Raw genomic sequence first — 17,060 nt, forward strand, 5'->3', positions numbered from 1 at the left:
TTTAACACTTCGATTGTTTAAATTTTATTCTATCAATGATTACTCCATGCTGCCCAGTTTGGCATTTAAAGCAACTTCAAGTAAATGTATAAGATGAAGTATAAAAATACATAATAAACATGTAAACAACCAATTGTATCAGATTCTAAAAACTAACCATGTAACAAAAATTTTAGGCTAACAGTATTAATGACTCTAAAGACATTTTTCACACGATCTCCAGGTGACGTCATAATTCCGATTATTTAGGTTTTTCAATTGTTTTACGTCCCTGTGCTCCAGGTGGTTGTGGAATCCTCTTAGACACTATGGACAAGCCTAAGCTTGTCAAAAATAAATACAAGCCACTGGAATCAACGATATCTACGACAAAGTGTCTTGTACTGAAGGACGGGATGTCATGTCCAGTGTTTCAGTTTCAAAATTGTACAGAATTTTGTCGCAGATATCTCCTATTCATACCAATTTAAAGCTAAATATAGTTATAGTTAAGTACGTGGTGTGGGTATGTAAAAAATGATGTTCCTCTTTACTCGAACGTCTGGGATTCCTGCTGAACCAGTTTGAACCGCCTGGGGCTTTTGACAGCCACGGAACCATGTCCATCGAAAGAAATTCGGCCTTTGGTTTGGAGATATTTCTTGATGTATCGCGACACCAACGCTTGAGGTCTGATTTGCCACTCGTTCATCACCTCCTTTGGCGTGCACACCTGGAAAAAAGCAAGAAGTTGGGTTTATACGTCGCTTCGCCCAAGAGTTATAATTTTTTAAGATTCTCGTTACCTGATCGCCCTTCAATCTGTCCAGAAGCGTGACGCAGACATCAGCAGCCCTGATCCCTGCGTGGTGCGTTAGAGCGGCAAACGCTAGAGCTTCCATTTCGATATTTTTAACTCCGTTGTTCTTCAGATGTTGTAGGTACTCCAGCTTGTCCGCCTCGGTGTAGTCGCAAAAAGCACCGTCGGTTCTACCTTGACCTACGCAAAAACGATATTTGCTAGCGGGACCGTCATTGTTAGATTTCAAATGTCAGTCAACTGTGAAGATGACACAGGAGAATGGTAAAATATAAGCTATTTCCTTGTCGGACTAGTATATACACGCTATTGTACGCGCTAGTATGCAAATAATATATTTAGCGTACTATGCGGCGTCCGTATAGTTGTAAAAAACGATTTCGACTCGGAAGTAGAGATCTTTTAATATCTCATGAGCCGCGAAATGCGCGAAAGGCGTGGCGTATCCCCATAATTCTTCTAATAAGCACGTTGTGAAAACATTGACTCAGAATTAGACCACTAGAAATGAGCTAAGGCGTTCGGGCATCAATAAAGTCAACTGGCGAACGTTCGTTATATATATTTTTATTGTTTAAATTAAAATAATAAAGAATAGGGCATTTTATTATGATATTTGTAATCGGATCAAAGGCTTGTTTACGCTAGAGCTCGAGAGAGACTGTGAATAATAGGTGCAATGTTTTTAGGACGTAGAATAATTTAGGCGACGGTCGGAATTATGTTTCTGCGCATATGAAGGTCAAAGCTCATAAGATTTTAAAACATCTCTACTATTTTTTCTACTCTCTACGTTCAGTTTAGTTTAAAATAATCTAAATCTAAAGAATATTCTGTTCTGTTATTTCTAAGAATCGGTTTTCAAGGGTTCATTGAGGGGTATGTACCTGCTTGGGACAATAATTACATAACATGCACCATCTTACCTTCATAGAAATCATCGGCACACATAGTGGTCCCTGTTACGGTTTCATAGGGATCGTCTTTGTCTGCAAGGGCCTTTAATTCTCTCACGAGTCTCCTGTCGAATTTGGCAGGTCTTTTCACTATTTTTCCTAACATTGGCTGTAAAAACAACGAAGGTAAGTAGTATTCATTTCACAGTAGGGTTGACATAAATAGATAAAAAAGTTTAACATAAAGCTAAACAAAAATCTTTAAGCATTACGTTGTTGTCGAATCTCTGGGGAAACGGACTCTGCTCGAGTGGTAAAAACTAAACAATGTGGCGTCATCTAGCAATCATAAAATAGTTCTTTTCTTTTATTGTTTTATGCACTGTTCTGCGCATTGTAATTCTGAAATGACCAGCACAGTATGTAGCTTCATTTCATGAAAATTTAGATTTTTTTTGGAAATACTTCCAAAATCACATTAAAACAAAGTAATTAACTATACAACTTCAAACACCTACTACATTACAATGACGGCGACGGTTCCGAGCGCGTTATATTCAACTTTTGTTCTTAATGGCCATACTTCAAAGTTTGTAAACCGCCACCCACGACAGACAAGATGAATGACCTCCACGTATCAGTTGTTTGCAATTTTGGCCTGGGTGAATTATTTCCTATTCTCAGACTCGGGTAGCTATCAATCAACCACACAAGAATGTAATGTACGAGGCTGCCAAGCGAAAAAAGCGTGTGTATAATTTTTCAAGGTGAGTTCTTGGAAATATTGAGGACCATGATGATGTAACTTAAAAAATAGACATTATTCTAAAAGCATAAGCTCTTAAACTTGTTGATGAAGAAATAATTAGCTTTTTTCTTAACCGATTGAAGAAGCAAGTACTAATTTAAAAACATGAAATAAGAACGTTTCGTCAAAAGCACCTGAGTGCAGTGTCATTTGTTGGAGAAAATTAATCAAGAATTATTACGTGAAACTTAGGCCGATCCTGCACCATCCCACTTAACCAACTGATCAAATGTTTTTTTGACAAGGATTAAAACTAAATTTAATCCTAGAAAATAAAGATTAAAACACACGTTTAATACAGGATGCAAAAAAATACGATAACCAGGATTCCAGTTGAATTAATGCAACTTATCTCTGGGAAGGACATTTAGTTATCAGAATACACGACCGATTTTAAGTGCTAATAAATTGGCACGTATTAAATCCGCATATATTACACGCGAATTCACTTTAAACACCTCTTATCAAAGTAGGCAAACAAAGGTCGGGCTATAGAACAATTTACGATCGGTTTATGAGAGTTAATCTAGCAGGTCTGCATAACCTAACCTAACAATAGATAATTGGATTTCGGTGTAAACAAGCATTCGGTAACCGTTTTAAAATCCAATTTAGTCGGATTACATGCAGTCGCGGCGCACGGATTTAATAATAAATAATCGTGAAGGTATTAAAGCCATTTTGGAATAAAAGTATGTCTTGAACGAATTAAAATTAATATAATTAGTTAAGTTAGTACTCCAAAATTCATAAAACTATGTCAGTCATTAAGAGTTTTTTTTCAGTTTAAATAACAAATACATGTTTGTATCAAGAATATGAAATGTTCCATGAACCATGTTTATACAGGGTGATTCAGTCATAATGTCATTAATTTTAACCACGAATGCGAAAGGCCTAATAAAAACGGAAAATCAACAGATCACATCGGCAGACTATAGGGCGTTCGAACATTGAAGCGAAACAGCTGATTTCCCAAGTCGTCTTGAATTTTGCAATTGATTTCAAAATCAAAGTGCAGCGGAACTTTATTAACAAAGTGCTATGGACGTATGAGTGAGTGTTTTTTAGCTGTACTGCCATTTTCAATACGGAGGTACCATACTACTCTTTCTTGCCTTATGACATTATGTATGTATCACCCTGTATAACATTATTTCTTATCTTGAGATGGTCTATTCCTTTACCAAGTAAAGTTTGGCGTGTGCAGTTCAGGATCCTTTATGTCAATTAAATCACTTACTAAAAAATACAAAAAATAACAAAATTAAATACGTTTGCTGTTGCAAAAACTGTTTGCGTGTGTCCTTGAATACATATAAAACAAATTTCCTGTAATAATCGCTATGACCTCATTATTACAAATTTTGATAAAATTTCAATGGCAACACATTCACGTAAACGATATAAGCAGTTTATCTTTTTGCGTAATATTATTAAGCATAAAAACAAACATCAGCAAATAAATAATAACGTATTTACTAATCAACAAGCAATCACTGTTTATTTCAAATCCATCAAAAGTTAAAGAATTTGATGGCGATGCATTGGTCAAAGAAATTATTAGATTGAATTTTTTAATATTTGAAGGTAACAGACTTTATATATTTTTGCATAATTTAAACTACAGAGTGTTATGTTGAAGCTGTAATAACTTTATAACTTACTTAGTTTTCCCTCAAAGCTAGTTAACTATTATAAAAAAAACTGATGAAGTATATCAGCAAAAATGTATTCGTTACACGCAAATGAGCAAAATAGACAGAAATAATACGGTCATCCACAATGTCTTATTGCTTAAATTACCAAAAAAATATCAAATCTTCGGCCAAATGAAAATTAAACAGCCGAAAAGTTTACGAGAGATCTGCCAAAATGAAATGTATTCAGAATGATCAAACACTGTATGGCTGTAATACAATGTTCGATTGTTTATTTGGTATTTTGTACTTACCACTGCATAGAACCGGTTCAGCATGCCATCTACGGCGTCGTCGGAAATTACAACCGTGCCCCCTTCTAGTCCTATCCCACCACAAGTTCCAATCCGGAAGAAAACTGGGTCCCTGCATTTCGCGTGGTACATCAATTTGATTATTTCGTGTAACAGAATGCCGATGGAAGGCACACCCATACCATGCTGTAACAAAATAGTTATCTTGGTTAACAGATCGATTACGTTTTGCTTCATTTTAATTTTTAATGCTAGGAGTAATAAGTGAGCATCAGTTTGGCCAACGAAAAATAATTGAGATGGAAATAAGCATAAGGAAAAAATTGTGACAGACTTACACTAATTGATAGTACAGGTCCAACTTTGTACATACTGTATCGGTAGGAATACTGACTAATGTCCATAAGTTGTGTCCCGGTGGGCAACCTATGACCAATTTCTTTCATAATGTAATAAGCGAAGTGTTCCATTCGCTTTGGGGTCCCGCCCATGCAGACGAACTGAAAAAAAACAATTTAAAATTTTATAGGATACAATTAATTTTATAAAACAGTAAGCATACTATTAATTAATAATTAATAGTAAGCTTTAAGACACGTTTCAACATGAAATTTTTTATTTTTCTGTTGGGAATAATGCTATACTAAGTGATAGGAGATATTTTGTTTTTAAAATGGACTTTTTTTTCAGCATCTAGATGTTTCCATTTCATTTACAAAACTTTCTGATTATAATTAATGTTTTTCGTAAATAGACATTGGTCTGTCGCACAATCTTATTTATTTATAATTTTCAAGACTTGTTCCAGTTTTTTTTTCAATGATTAAATCGAGGATTTTTGACCTTTGACATTATAAGGAAATAATTATATCAACTAAATTATACAATTTAAAATGTAATTCTGTTTGAAATGTGAGTGTCTAATATGTACAATGTTACAAACCAATGGTACATATTCTAAATATTTATACTCGTACATATAAAAGGTTTATTAAAAATTTGTTGCAATTTTACTTTTTATTGCGAAAACTAAAATTAGAATATTTAATACTACACATTATCATTATACTGAATACATATATGAAATATTTGAATTAAATTTATTTGCGGATTATTCATCGTCTAATTTTAGCTACCCCGTCGTTTTATGAGGCTATTTATGTATGCCTCAATATAAACGTCTTTAAAAGGTAAAGAAAAGTTGTCCCTCCAAAAAAATTAAAAATAAAATTCCGGCAATTTCTATTTTTATATCAATTATGTTTGCTGTCTGATAAAATTCGGTCTTTAGTGAATGTGCTGACTGATGAATGGCACCAAATATTTTAAAATAAAATACATGGAGGTCAAAAAGAAAATAAGCACTTGAAACTGCCAAAGTTATAAATCAGATGCAAATAAAGTTATTGCTATAATCATATTGATTGAAAATAAATTCAATTTTTCTTACAGTGTATACAATTTTTGCATAAAATAGTTAAGCAAGTACTATAACAAGAAGAATTTTAAGTAAATAACTTTTACTATTTCACTATTTTTTCATGTTAAAATTATTTATATCAGAATTCATTGGAATCCAGGCAGAAAAAATATTTCATTGAAATATTTTTAATTATTTGCAATAAAAATAACAGAAGCTACAGGCTAATATCACGGTGATAAACAATATTTGCACTCGCTGGGAAAACCAGGAACAACTAAAGATGTGTGTATCAATAACTAAAACATTTATAAATATATCTTCAATTTAAGACAACGCACATCTTTTGCTTTACCTACCTTCACATCACCAAACATTTCTACTAGATCATGTGATTCGCTGCCAAGAGCTAAATGGTACAAGATATCTTGGTCCATGAGTTCGATGTGTGGGTTCCTCAACCGTACGGTTCCATCTGGGTATCTGTAACAAAAAGGGGTACATTAAAAGAAGATAGAGAAACTGTAACATTTGTTTATTGATAAATAGGTATATACAGGGTGTAGATATTTTACACTTTTAACACCCTGTATCTCCGTAGGGAGGCGTCCTATCAAAAATTTTTATAGGGCAAACCTTAATTACTTACATCAGTAGAATATGCCATTAAAGTTTGGCTAAACCTATCATTTACATCTTATATAATAGGTATTAAAAAGATAATTATTATTAGAGTCTTTCGGAAAAGAGTTATATTTTTTTGGTCAGATATTGATGAAGATGATAAAAAAACAAATCAACGAGATACACCACAATTTTAAAAGATGCAGCTCCTGTATGTTATTTTCTTGCCTTTTATTAACACCCTGTATAGTATCTTTAAAATTTACGGTAAGAAAAAAACCAATAAATATAGCTTTCAATTTAAATTCTTTGATTATGTACTTTTCTTTATAAACAATAACCAAACAGTTGATTATTTACACATTTAGTGAATTTTAACTTTCGCGAAATCACTAGTTCAAGTTTTATGAGTCATTGTCACATATCTTCAGAGAATTTGCTATACAGGGTGTAAGAAGTTTGACTGTCATTACATCAGCATGAGATAGAGTAATTATAAATGAACAAAAAAGTTGTATATTAGAGGAGCGCAAGATTAACAGTTTTCAAAATACAGCGAGTATTAATATTGGGGAGTTTCATCACAACGCGACAACAGCGCTTAACCCAACGCTACACAGTTGATGCATGCGGCAAACTTGTCCTATGGAAAAAATGTAAACAACTATTATTGTGAAAAACATTTAATAATTAAATTGTAATTTTCCGTGTGACTTCAAATATGCATACGAATGATGAAAATTTTATCACAGGAAAATGTGATAAATCTAAACGTGCTATCTTTCCAAGTAGAGGTGTCGACATTGACCTCATGAGCAAAATTTAACCCTGACAAATTACCTTTAACTATCATTAATATTGATAACAATGTCACGACAGGAGCTCGTTCTCGATAAATTTATTGTAAATAACTCGCAAGTCAAAGTTTAATTGGACAGTCAATTGGACTCAAATTATAAATAGTTTTCAATACGTACAAATATTACTAGGAAGTTTGTTATATAAAGAAAATAATTTATTATTTTAATCGAATTTATATGAATACCACTTAACAGAAACACTCAAAAATTAGGTCAATATTAAAGGTGATAAAATCAACAATTGATTATTATTTATTGTTTTGTATGGCCTTATCTTTGCTAGAAATCTTATTAGTCTTGCATTTTTCTCACCTGTTTTAAATGTTCACAATAATATCAAGAGATATAAATACTGGAATATCATTTTATTAGTAAATCCTATAAGTAGGGATTTATTTTCTGTAATATCTTTATGAACAAGGTGACATTATCTTTAAATGTATTATGTGTGTTATCTTTTTTCTTTAAGATAAGATCGTTCAAAAATTCTGTGAAAGCAAACTACGAGTAGAATATAAACATTTTGCATCCCTTTCGGAGAAAATTTTCCTGAAACATCATATTCTGAATCAGATCAAATGAAGATAACAAAGTTGTCAAATTATCCCGATTGTTTTCAATGGAACACCTTGTATATATTCTGTTGGAACTGAGTGACATAAAGTTTGAGAAATGTAAAATAACACAATAATTTAAATAATACAAAAACAAAAACTGAACTGTCCAATGTACTTGGGTTAATAAAAAAATCAAATAGAAATTTATTGCAGATAAACCCAGAACAGCGACATCAACCAGTTTTTTTCCATTCTTACTGTTTTAAAAAACCATATCTGAATCGCTTCTAATTTATACCATCCTCTAAATTGTAAAGGTCAAGTTTAAAGACATTAATCAAGGTCGACACAGTAGAGTCTAAGGTAACCTTGATTTGTATATAGTATATTGTAATGGTTAATGGTTGGTTACTACAGTGCAACGAGTATTAACAATAAAAAATATTTGCTTTATTCTTAGGAATTGTCTCACTATTGTTGGTATTACTGTAATGAACATAGTTCACGTAAAAGGAATGACCTTACAAATTGGAAATATTGCTTTTAATATACACACAATGAAGGGATATAGGTTTAAAGAAAGTATACTGATTTATTCCAAATATTGTTGATTGTTTATTGTTTATTGAAATAAAATACCCAACGGGCAGAGCCCAATTACAGGATAAGTTCAAATATCGATCGATCGATGAGACTTGAGTTAAAAAAAATCAGAAAGAAAAAAAGTAACTTTAGATCCTTGATTCAATAAAGCTTTTTGGTCTAAAAGGAACAATCTCACGATGTTATGACATGGACTGGAAAACGCCCTGTATATTGGCAATATTGGCTTATTCTCAATCAATATGAATAATTATTTATATCATAGACTGGGTCACATGACAACTTTCTGTAGATTTGAGTGCCAAACATATTGAAACTGTCAAATATTTTGTCAGGTGAGAATTATGCAATAAAACTATTGTACCATTCGACATTTTCTCCTTCATAGAACAATAAAACTAATTTAAAACTGCGAATTCTAAAGAGTAAGGAAGTGTTTTTTTATATTTATATTAAATATTATTATTCATTCATGATATAACGTGTTTTTTAAGAATTTACTTACAGGAATGTCATAACGGTATGTATTACTTGCCTACAAAACTGTTACGAAACCTATTTTTCTATACCAAAAATTCTTTCATTCCAACGACTCGATATTTGGTTACTGATATCTTCTGTACCTCGTTTTCGCCGCTTTACAGGTTCCTTCTTCGCATTCACGTTCCTCTGTACTTTCACTGCTGCTGCTGCTACTTCTGCTGCTGCTGCTGCTGCTACTGCTCTCGTAATAATCGCAATGATTCTGGCTTTCCTGCATTTTATACACAAACAACACTAAACTAATTCGTTCCCTGCAGGAACGTAACTTTAACTAATAACGCTCTTATGAAAGGAGATAATGAAATATTTTAAGAGAAACTTTCTTGGTACCGTAAAAACGTAACTGTTATACTGCTGTCAAGAGAAAGTTTAGGCAATGCTGTTCACTTGCTTGATCTTACAATAAAAATTGGCAAGCGGTAACGAAAATGCGAATATAATTGGTTCCGCACGAGGTCTTATGCAAATTTTTTGGTGACGGAGGTACTGAAGCTAATGACAAAAAAAAATTACCTGCTCTGTGTAAGGACTCTTTGTCGTACGATTACCTTGATGAGTTTGTGATTTATTTGTTTCGTAATTCTTGGAGAATTTGCTGAAAACAAGTTTTTTCGCCTACAGGTGGCCTTTTTATTACAAAGTTCTGTACCTATGACGCAAATGTCTTCCTAATAGTTTTTATAGGCAAAAAATTAAATTATTGCACTAAAGTTATACGGAAATATGCCCATTTCAAGAGATCGTAGTTCCAAATATCCGTAAAAAGCTCTCACTAAGCCCAATATATTCTTTATGACCTCAAATTCGACACAAAATTGATGACATCGAATCATTATTTAAAAAATGTAAGAAAAAAAATGTCATTCTCAGTAGGTCACTGCGTATGCTGACGAAGAGATATATTTTTTCTTGGAAAGTTTTTTTTTTCGTAAAATCCGAAATTGTTCGAAATTGATTAATTAAATGTAAAATAATTATTTTCGATAACTCATAAACAAGTTCAAAGTCTGAGTCAGGTAGCAAACAGGTAAAAGACGGTAATTCCATTCGTGATTAAGCTCAGCTGTTGCTACCGGATGCTACACATTTTAATTTGTGGGGGTCCTAACATAGCCAAGAAAAATTCAAGCCACACAAAAAAAAGTTGGCTGTACTTTTCATGCGACATATGACATATGTTATCCGTAGCATTTTTGCCTCCTGATCACGAATCCGTTGTTAGAATTGAGATATCACATCACAGGAATCTCCTAACTTCAAAAAACTGGTTAAAAATAGCAAAAATTCACGAAAAAGTGCTAGGAGAAATACAAAATATTTTTTTTATATATTCAGTTGTTCATTTATATGGCAAAGACCCCGCTGAACGTGGATCCGCGGTTAGAATCTGTTATTTTTTGAACATTTGGTTGGCCATCTTGGATCCGCCATCTTGAATTTTGCAAAATTGACCACGGATCCGTGATCAGCGACCCTGAAAACCCCCGTATACCAAATTTGGCGCGAATCTGTTATTGTTTGAAACTTCGTGATATCTGACCTTAATTGTCCCGTTTTTTTTTTTTTTTTGAGGTTAGAAAAAGAACCATCTATTCTGACCGCGGATTCACGTTCGGCGGTGTCTTAACCATATAAATGAACACTTGAATATAGAAACAACATTTTTTTGCATTTTTCCTAGCACTTTTTCATGAATTTTTGCTACTTCTGACCTGTCTTTTGAGGTTAGGAAATTCCAGCTTAATTCTGACACCGGATTCGTGATCAGGAGATAAATATGCTACGGATAACATATGTCGCATGAAAAGTACAGACAACTTTTTTTATGTGGCTGTTATTTTCTATTAAACTAATCAGATAAATATGTGGGGTACCCAAAATAACATAGTTTTGTCTAAATGTGATTCGCCAATATAATTCCTAAATCTCTTTATTCGTTCTCTGCCATTACATTTACGCGAGAGCAGGTAGGTAGTTTATAACTTTTGTAACCTGACTTTATCTCTTCTCTCGTTCAATCAAAATTACGAAGGTTAGCGTTTATCTCTTCAAGTGTCTATTTCAGCTTTTTACTGATATATATCACATATATGCAGTAAATAATAACCTGGTGGTGGGCAAACTTATGTAATTTGTTGAGAGGTTTCTTCTATATCTAGAACAGACTGGGGCTCGATTTTCGAGAAAATTTAAGTAACTATAATAGCGACTCAAACGAAAGATATTTCATTTTTGGAAGTTTTTTGTGCTGCCCATAAACCTTATTTATATTTGCTCACTCTATACAAACTAAACAACTTGGTTTATTCGAAAAACTTCGTCATCATCCTTTTTTACGAAATAACAAACGTTATCTGTAATAATGATCCATTATATTTGTATCAAAGGTCTAGGTAATTTGCTATAAATAGAAAGGTACATTTTAGCAAATATGAGAAATGCAAAAAAATGATTCTTCTCGAATGGAAAGAAGTCTTTGATGTACTTAATTTTCTAAACTCTGAATAACACCCCTACATAATTTTAAATATGAAGTGTATAACGATATATTGCTTAGCTTGATATATGAATTTAGCAATGAATCAAATATTATAAAGGTTCAAAGTAACGTATTTCAATTTTATTACTCACAACCTTCATCAATTTTCAACAATTTTAAATTGCGGCTTTGATTCTGCATTCGATTTAAGATTAAAAATAGTCTTTATTTGTGTCACATGTTATATTTACTTCACATCTAAATTTTTATCTTGAAAATATCGGACAATTTATTAAAGCAATATTATTGTCAGAGCAGGTTTTAAAAATTTTGATTTTTAGCAAAAACATCAACAAGTATGTTAAAAATTCTCACTCTTTCAGACTTACCCACTGTGGTATCGACACTTTTATAGCGGTTTGTTACGTTTACAGGAAATATGTGTCTTTTTGATAAAATGATGGGATTTCCGTTTATAGGTGATTTTAAGCAACCATTTCTAGCGTTTACAAGAGATAAAATGTATTACTCACAAAGTGGTTTGGTAATTAATGGTATAGATATATAAATAAAAACTTGTACCATTTTTCTTCACACTATTTTATATACAGGGTGTGTAGCACGTCTTTCTGTATAAATAAAAACAACTGCTCTCAAATTAGTTAAATTAGTCGTATTCACAACTAACTTGATACCACGTATTTTCAATCAGTTAACTGCAAAAACTGATTTAACTACTCTCTTCAATCAAAAACACTTTTCCCAGAATATTTACATCTTTTAAATAAAATTTAATGAATGCAAAAAATTCTGTTATAAAACAAAAAAAAAATATGCAATCTTTTTCTGGGCCAGTCTGTCGTCTTTTGAACTATGGGGCATCAAAAATTATATTTTAGAGTTTATAACTGTTCTGTTTCAAAAAGCAATGTATTTCATTGAAATCTGGTACAAGTAAATTTTGAGTTTATTAACCACGTTGGTGTTAGGTTTTAGGTTTTTACAATGTATGCAAATTTTCATTTTGCACAAAAAGGTGTTTCTGTTAAAATCACCAAAAACGTACCATTTGAATATTTTCCTAGAATTATAAACTGATTTAGTTGGTATACTTGCTATGCTCGACATAACCTTGATTGGGTCAAAAATATTTACAAGCCTTTTGAAAAGAATTTCTTTAATTTTCCTGTGTCTCAAAAACAAAAGATAGTAGAGTCATGGCGTACAAAAATGGCTTAGTTTTTGATGTTTTATCACCCTCTAATTATTTTGCACTAATTTTCGTGACATCCTGTATATATAAGACATCAATTAGCTCCGATTTAGCTACCCAAAGAGCGTATTCTACCTGTTTCCATTCAATATTTTGTATTGTTTCAATTTTTTTAAATAAATATGGTACATTTCACTTAAAAAAAGGGTTTCTCGGTATTTTCACAATTTTTTATTTACCTAGTCTTCACCACAAGTCCGTGTTCCTTCCTGCATTGGTATTTCTTCGCAAACTCCTCTTCGGATTCTTCAAAATCGCTCAAATCGTACACCACGTCAAAATAATCATCCTTCGAATACCCATTGAGATGGGAATGCCCATTGGTACCCTTAGAACACCCGTTCCCGTTGGTCTGCATTATTCCCAAACAAGTATCACAAGAAATTAAAATCACAGTAGGTATCCACACCAATTCGCGCGGCCTACTGACACTTGTGGACGGTCAGAGATACGGACTTATCAACTTTGTGCAATTCATTCGCGGATCTCATAACGTGTTTTTTTCCCAGTTTTCAATCCTATAGAACAAACACGGCTATCGCTGTGAGCAAACACTTGCATATTGTGGATGACTATGACACATCCGACGTACCCAGTGGTCTGATATATACCTGCGAAGCGCGATCTTTTGTAGTTTAAAAACCCCCGTGTACATCTGCTACTTCATTGTTGTGCTATGTGCAAGGCAGTGGGGTGAACCAGGTAGATTTTGATGACTTAGTATGTCGTTCGTAATTCGTGGATGTCCCTGAGACACACATGTCCAAAGCGACCTTGATATCAATTATGTTTATCGTACTGGATGATTAGCTGATAAGATCAATGCGTAAGCTTGGACCCTGAGCGTATATCATTCTGTTTTCATCCAAAATATGAAGAAAAAAGAATTCATATTGACAGCAACAGATCATTGAAACTATACGTGTATAGTGCGATAAGCCATTAAGATAGAAAAATATTAATCGCATATTTACGCGAAAAAAAAATAATTTCATGTTTATACCCCTTTTCTGACCGCTCATGACCGCTGACCCACAAAGGTGTATTGAGAGAGAATCTTGACCTACTGTAATACGCGGTCATTAACTTAGCTTTTAATGCGTTTTTAATACGTAGTGAACGACGAATAAACAGCTTTGTTTTATAATTGAGTGAGTTTTTAGTATTATGATTAATTACCTAATTATTCACTTTGTAGTACGTATATCTTTATAGTGTGCTAGTATGGTACTTGCTTATTTAAGAACACTCATCCGCCAATAGCAGTTTGTTAATAAAGTTGGGGTTGGGTTTGAAACCAATTGCAAAATTCAAGGAGACTGGGGAAATCAGCTGTTTCGCTTCAACGTTTTTTCTTTCTTTTCTTTCGACTTTCTGTCTCTATTAGGCCTTCCGAATACTTGGTTAAAACTAATAACATTGTGACTCCTTGTATACTTAACGATTTACATGCGTTTTGGAAAAAGTTGGCCTAATTGGATGTTTACATATTCATTTAAATATAAACCTAGAGATTTTAAATCATACACACCTGGTAAAAAAGATATAAGTGACGTTATATGGCACAATAAGATAAGATTTTGTTCTCAGAAAGTTTAAATTTAATTATAATAGGGCATAGGTGTTAATCTAATGTAAGAGGTTTTCCTTAGTTCATTGTTCAGAGAACCTTAATGAAAGATATACAGGGTGGGCCACCAGTAACGCCTCGGTCTCTAGGGACCAAACGGCAAATGTTACAGAAACCTGTTTAGGTGGGTATGCGTAGGTTGATTACGGCTACATTTTAAAAATATTTTGAAATATACAGGGCGTCCAGAAAAAGCGTACCATATCAAATTTATGTATTTTTAAATGGAACACTCTGTATTTTACTGTATTTTTGAAAGCACCGTAAAAAAATAGGTGAACTTTATTAAAGCTTCTGCATACCTAGGACTTACAGTTTGTGAGATATTTCAATTTTAGTGAAAATGCAAACATAGCGTAGAAATTTAATATTGTAAGTGTAATAAGTCCAATTACAAAACTTTTCTGATTAGTGTCGTCTACCGCGCAGGTAAATAATATTTTCATTCCCGTACCATAAAAACAAATTTCATTAATAGTTTTTTAAAATGAGCCGTCGTTTCTTGAAATCGATTAAGGCATTTAGAAGTTATGACAATTTAAAAATTTCAAGATGGCGTCCTTCGTACTGGCGTTGCTATGGTAATAAAAAAAAGTTCAAACAAAACTTGTGAAGGGTTTAACAGTTTATCTAAAAAGTGAATTTTCAACTTAGGTTATACCGGGTGAGTCAGTTTTTTGTGGTAGGATTTTAACAGTTGATAGAGATTCATTTTTTAATAAGAAAAGTTCCCATAAACGTAGGTCTTAGAACGCTTCGTTTGTGAGATATAGGGTGTTAAAAACAAACTGTTTTTAAGAATTTTTCTTAATATCTCTAAAAGACCAACATATATTGAACTGAAATTTGGTATTAATAACACATTAGTTATGGTGCATAAGTGACTAATTGGCACACACGTTACACAATAGGCTTTTTTTCACTACTGAATATTGGTGAATATCCGACTTGTGGTCACTATTTTTATCATAGCTGTTATATGGTAGTTTAAATCTCTTCACTCACTCATATTACACATACCACAACATACTACTTCACTCGCGAAAAAAAGCCTTATGTTTGCGTTCTTATGTCAACGTTATCACATTTAATCGTTTTTGTTGATTTTCAGGGTACATCATATTTTTCTTATTACAAATGTATTACCAATATCGTTGGAACAGTTTCATGCCTAATGAATTTAACCAAAAACCGTTCATTTTATAAAAAATTGAAACAGAGCTATTTTGTTCAGAATTGATTAAAAAATTTAGAAATGATGTTATTTTCCAGAAAAATCCACGGGCATACAAATTGTTTTTTTAAAGGGGGCTGTAACCCACTTCAGGCACGTCACTGGTGTGTGAAATGGAAAACGGATATCTTTGTTTTATTCACCCTAACTAATGTGTTATGAATACCAAATTTCAGTTCAATATATGTTGGTCTTTTAGAGATATTAAGAAATATTCTTAAAAAAATTTTGCTTTCAACACCCTATATCTCACAAACGAAGCGTTCTAAGACCTACGTTTATAGGAACTTTTCTTATTAAAAAATGATTATCTATCAACTGTTAAAATCCTACTACAAAAAACTGACTGACTCACCCTGTATAAGCGAAATTTCGAAACACTATAGCAGTTGCGCCCTCTAGCGGTGAAGTTACAATCTTGAAAATATTTTAAATCAATTTCTTTTCACCGTATTTGTTAATAGATTTTTTACCCCATAATCGTAGCACGTCTAGTTTCCTATATACAGCCTCTCCGTATCGTTAATAGATCACCCTGTATGGTATGATAATCGTTAGTACCTATTATTATACTTTTCTAATATATTTCGTATTATTCATTTTGATTTTACCTAGTTTCCTTTGGATCTCTATATACTTTCACGCATTCGTACTTCTGCAAAAACTCTTCCTCCGTCTCTGAGTCGCTCAACTCGATGTCTACGTCGACTTGTTCGTCATTCGAGTGTACACCACTACCCGAACACCCTTCCTTGCTTTGCTGCATGGTCAATCACGGCTGAATAAAATAACACCACAACGTAATCGCACGGTCTGTGGACTGCTGTGCGAATATGCAATTTATATACAATCCTCAAACCTTCGCGTTTTATCAAAGTAGTTATCAATTTTCAGAAATTCAAGCGCAAATTGAGGATACGCGAGGCTTTTCCCGCGTATTCAGAGGTGATAAGTAAACATTCATATCGGCAGAGCAAACTTAGCACACCGTAAGGGGACCGAACTGTCTCTTTTTGCATGCAAGCAAGCCTCGTCGGTCGACTGCATCGTGGGAATTAAGTAGGGTTATAATAACAATGCAGCCTTTTCAAGGTTCTGCATCTTGGGATCCACCCGAAGGAGTTGCACTACATTTGTCGCCAGTGGCGTGGCCGGGGGGTGCCGGGATGGGTCTAACCCTCTACTTTTGACGTGAACAACTCTATAAAATCGATCGTGAAGGCAGATGGTAGAAATTGTGATGTACATACGTTAAGAAAAATGTATAAAAAGACGAGAAAACAATTTATATGCAAACGTTTAGTTTTCAAAACACAGGTGTTAAAATTTTCGTAAAAAATCTGTTTCTGTTTATATCTTCCAAACGGGGTAATCAAATCA

At 33.1% G+C, this 17,060-nt stretch overlaps 1 protein-coding gene across 2 annotated transcripts; it reads right to left on the bottom strand.

Moving 5' to 3' along the window:
• Positions 1-11: 11 nt before the first annotated feature.
• Positions 12-16,530, bottom strand: LOC108912860 (uridine phosphorylase 1). 2 transcript variants are annotated; one of them, XM_018718373.2, is made up of 7 exons: positions 16,292-16,530; positions 6,237-6,360; positions 4,796-4,957; positions 4,458-4,643; positions 1,726-1,864; positions 786-979; positions 12-712 (listed from the first exon to the last, which is right to left on the bottom strand). In XM_018718373.2, the coding sequence occupies exons 1-7, from the start codon at positions 16,444-16,446 to the stop codon at positions 530-532; spliced, it is 1,143 nt and encodes a 380-aa protein (XP_018573889.1). In that variant the 5' UTR covers positions 16,447-16,530; the 3' UTR covers positions 12-529. The 2 variants fall into 2 exon arrangements, with proteins under 2 accessions (XP_018573889.1, XP_018573821.1); XM_018718305.2 differs by lacking the exon at positions 16,292-16,530 and adding an exon at positions 12,996-13,366.
• Positions 16,531-17,060: the final 530 nt, after the last annotated feature.

This window comes from Anoplophora glabripennis, unplaced genomic scaffold, assembly GCF_000390285.2.
Source record: "Anoplophora glabripennis isolate ALB-LARVAE unplaced genomic scaffold, Agla_2.0 scaffold1, whole genome shotgun sequence".
In the NCBI taxonomy this organism is placed as follows: Eukaryota; Metazoa; Arthropoda; class Insecta; order Coleoptera; family Cerambycidae; genus Anoplophora; species Anoplophora glabripennis.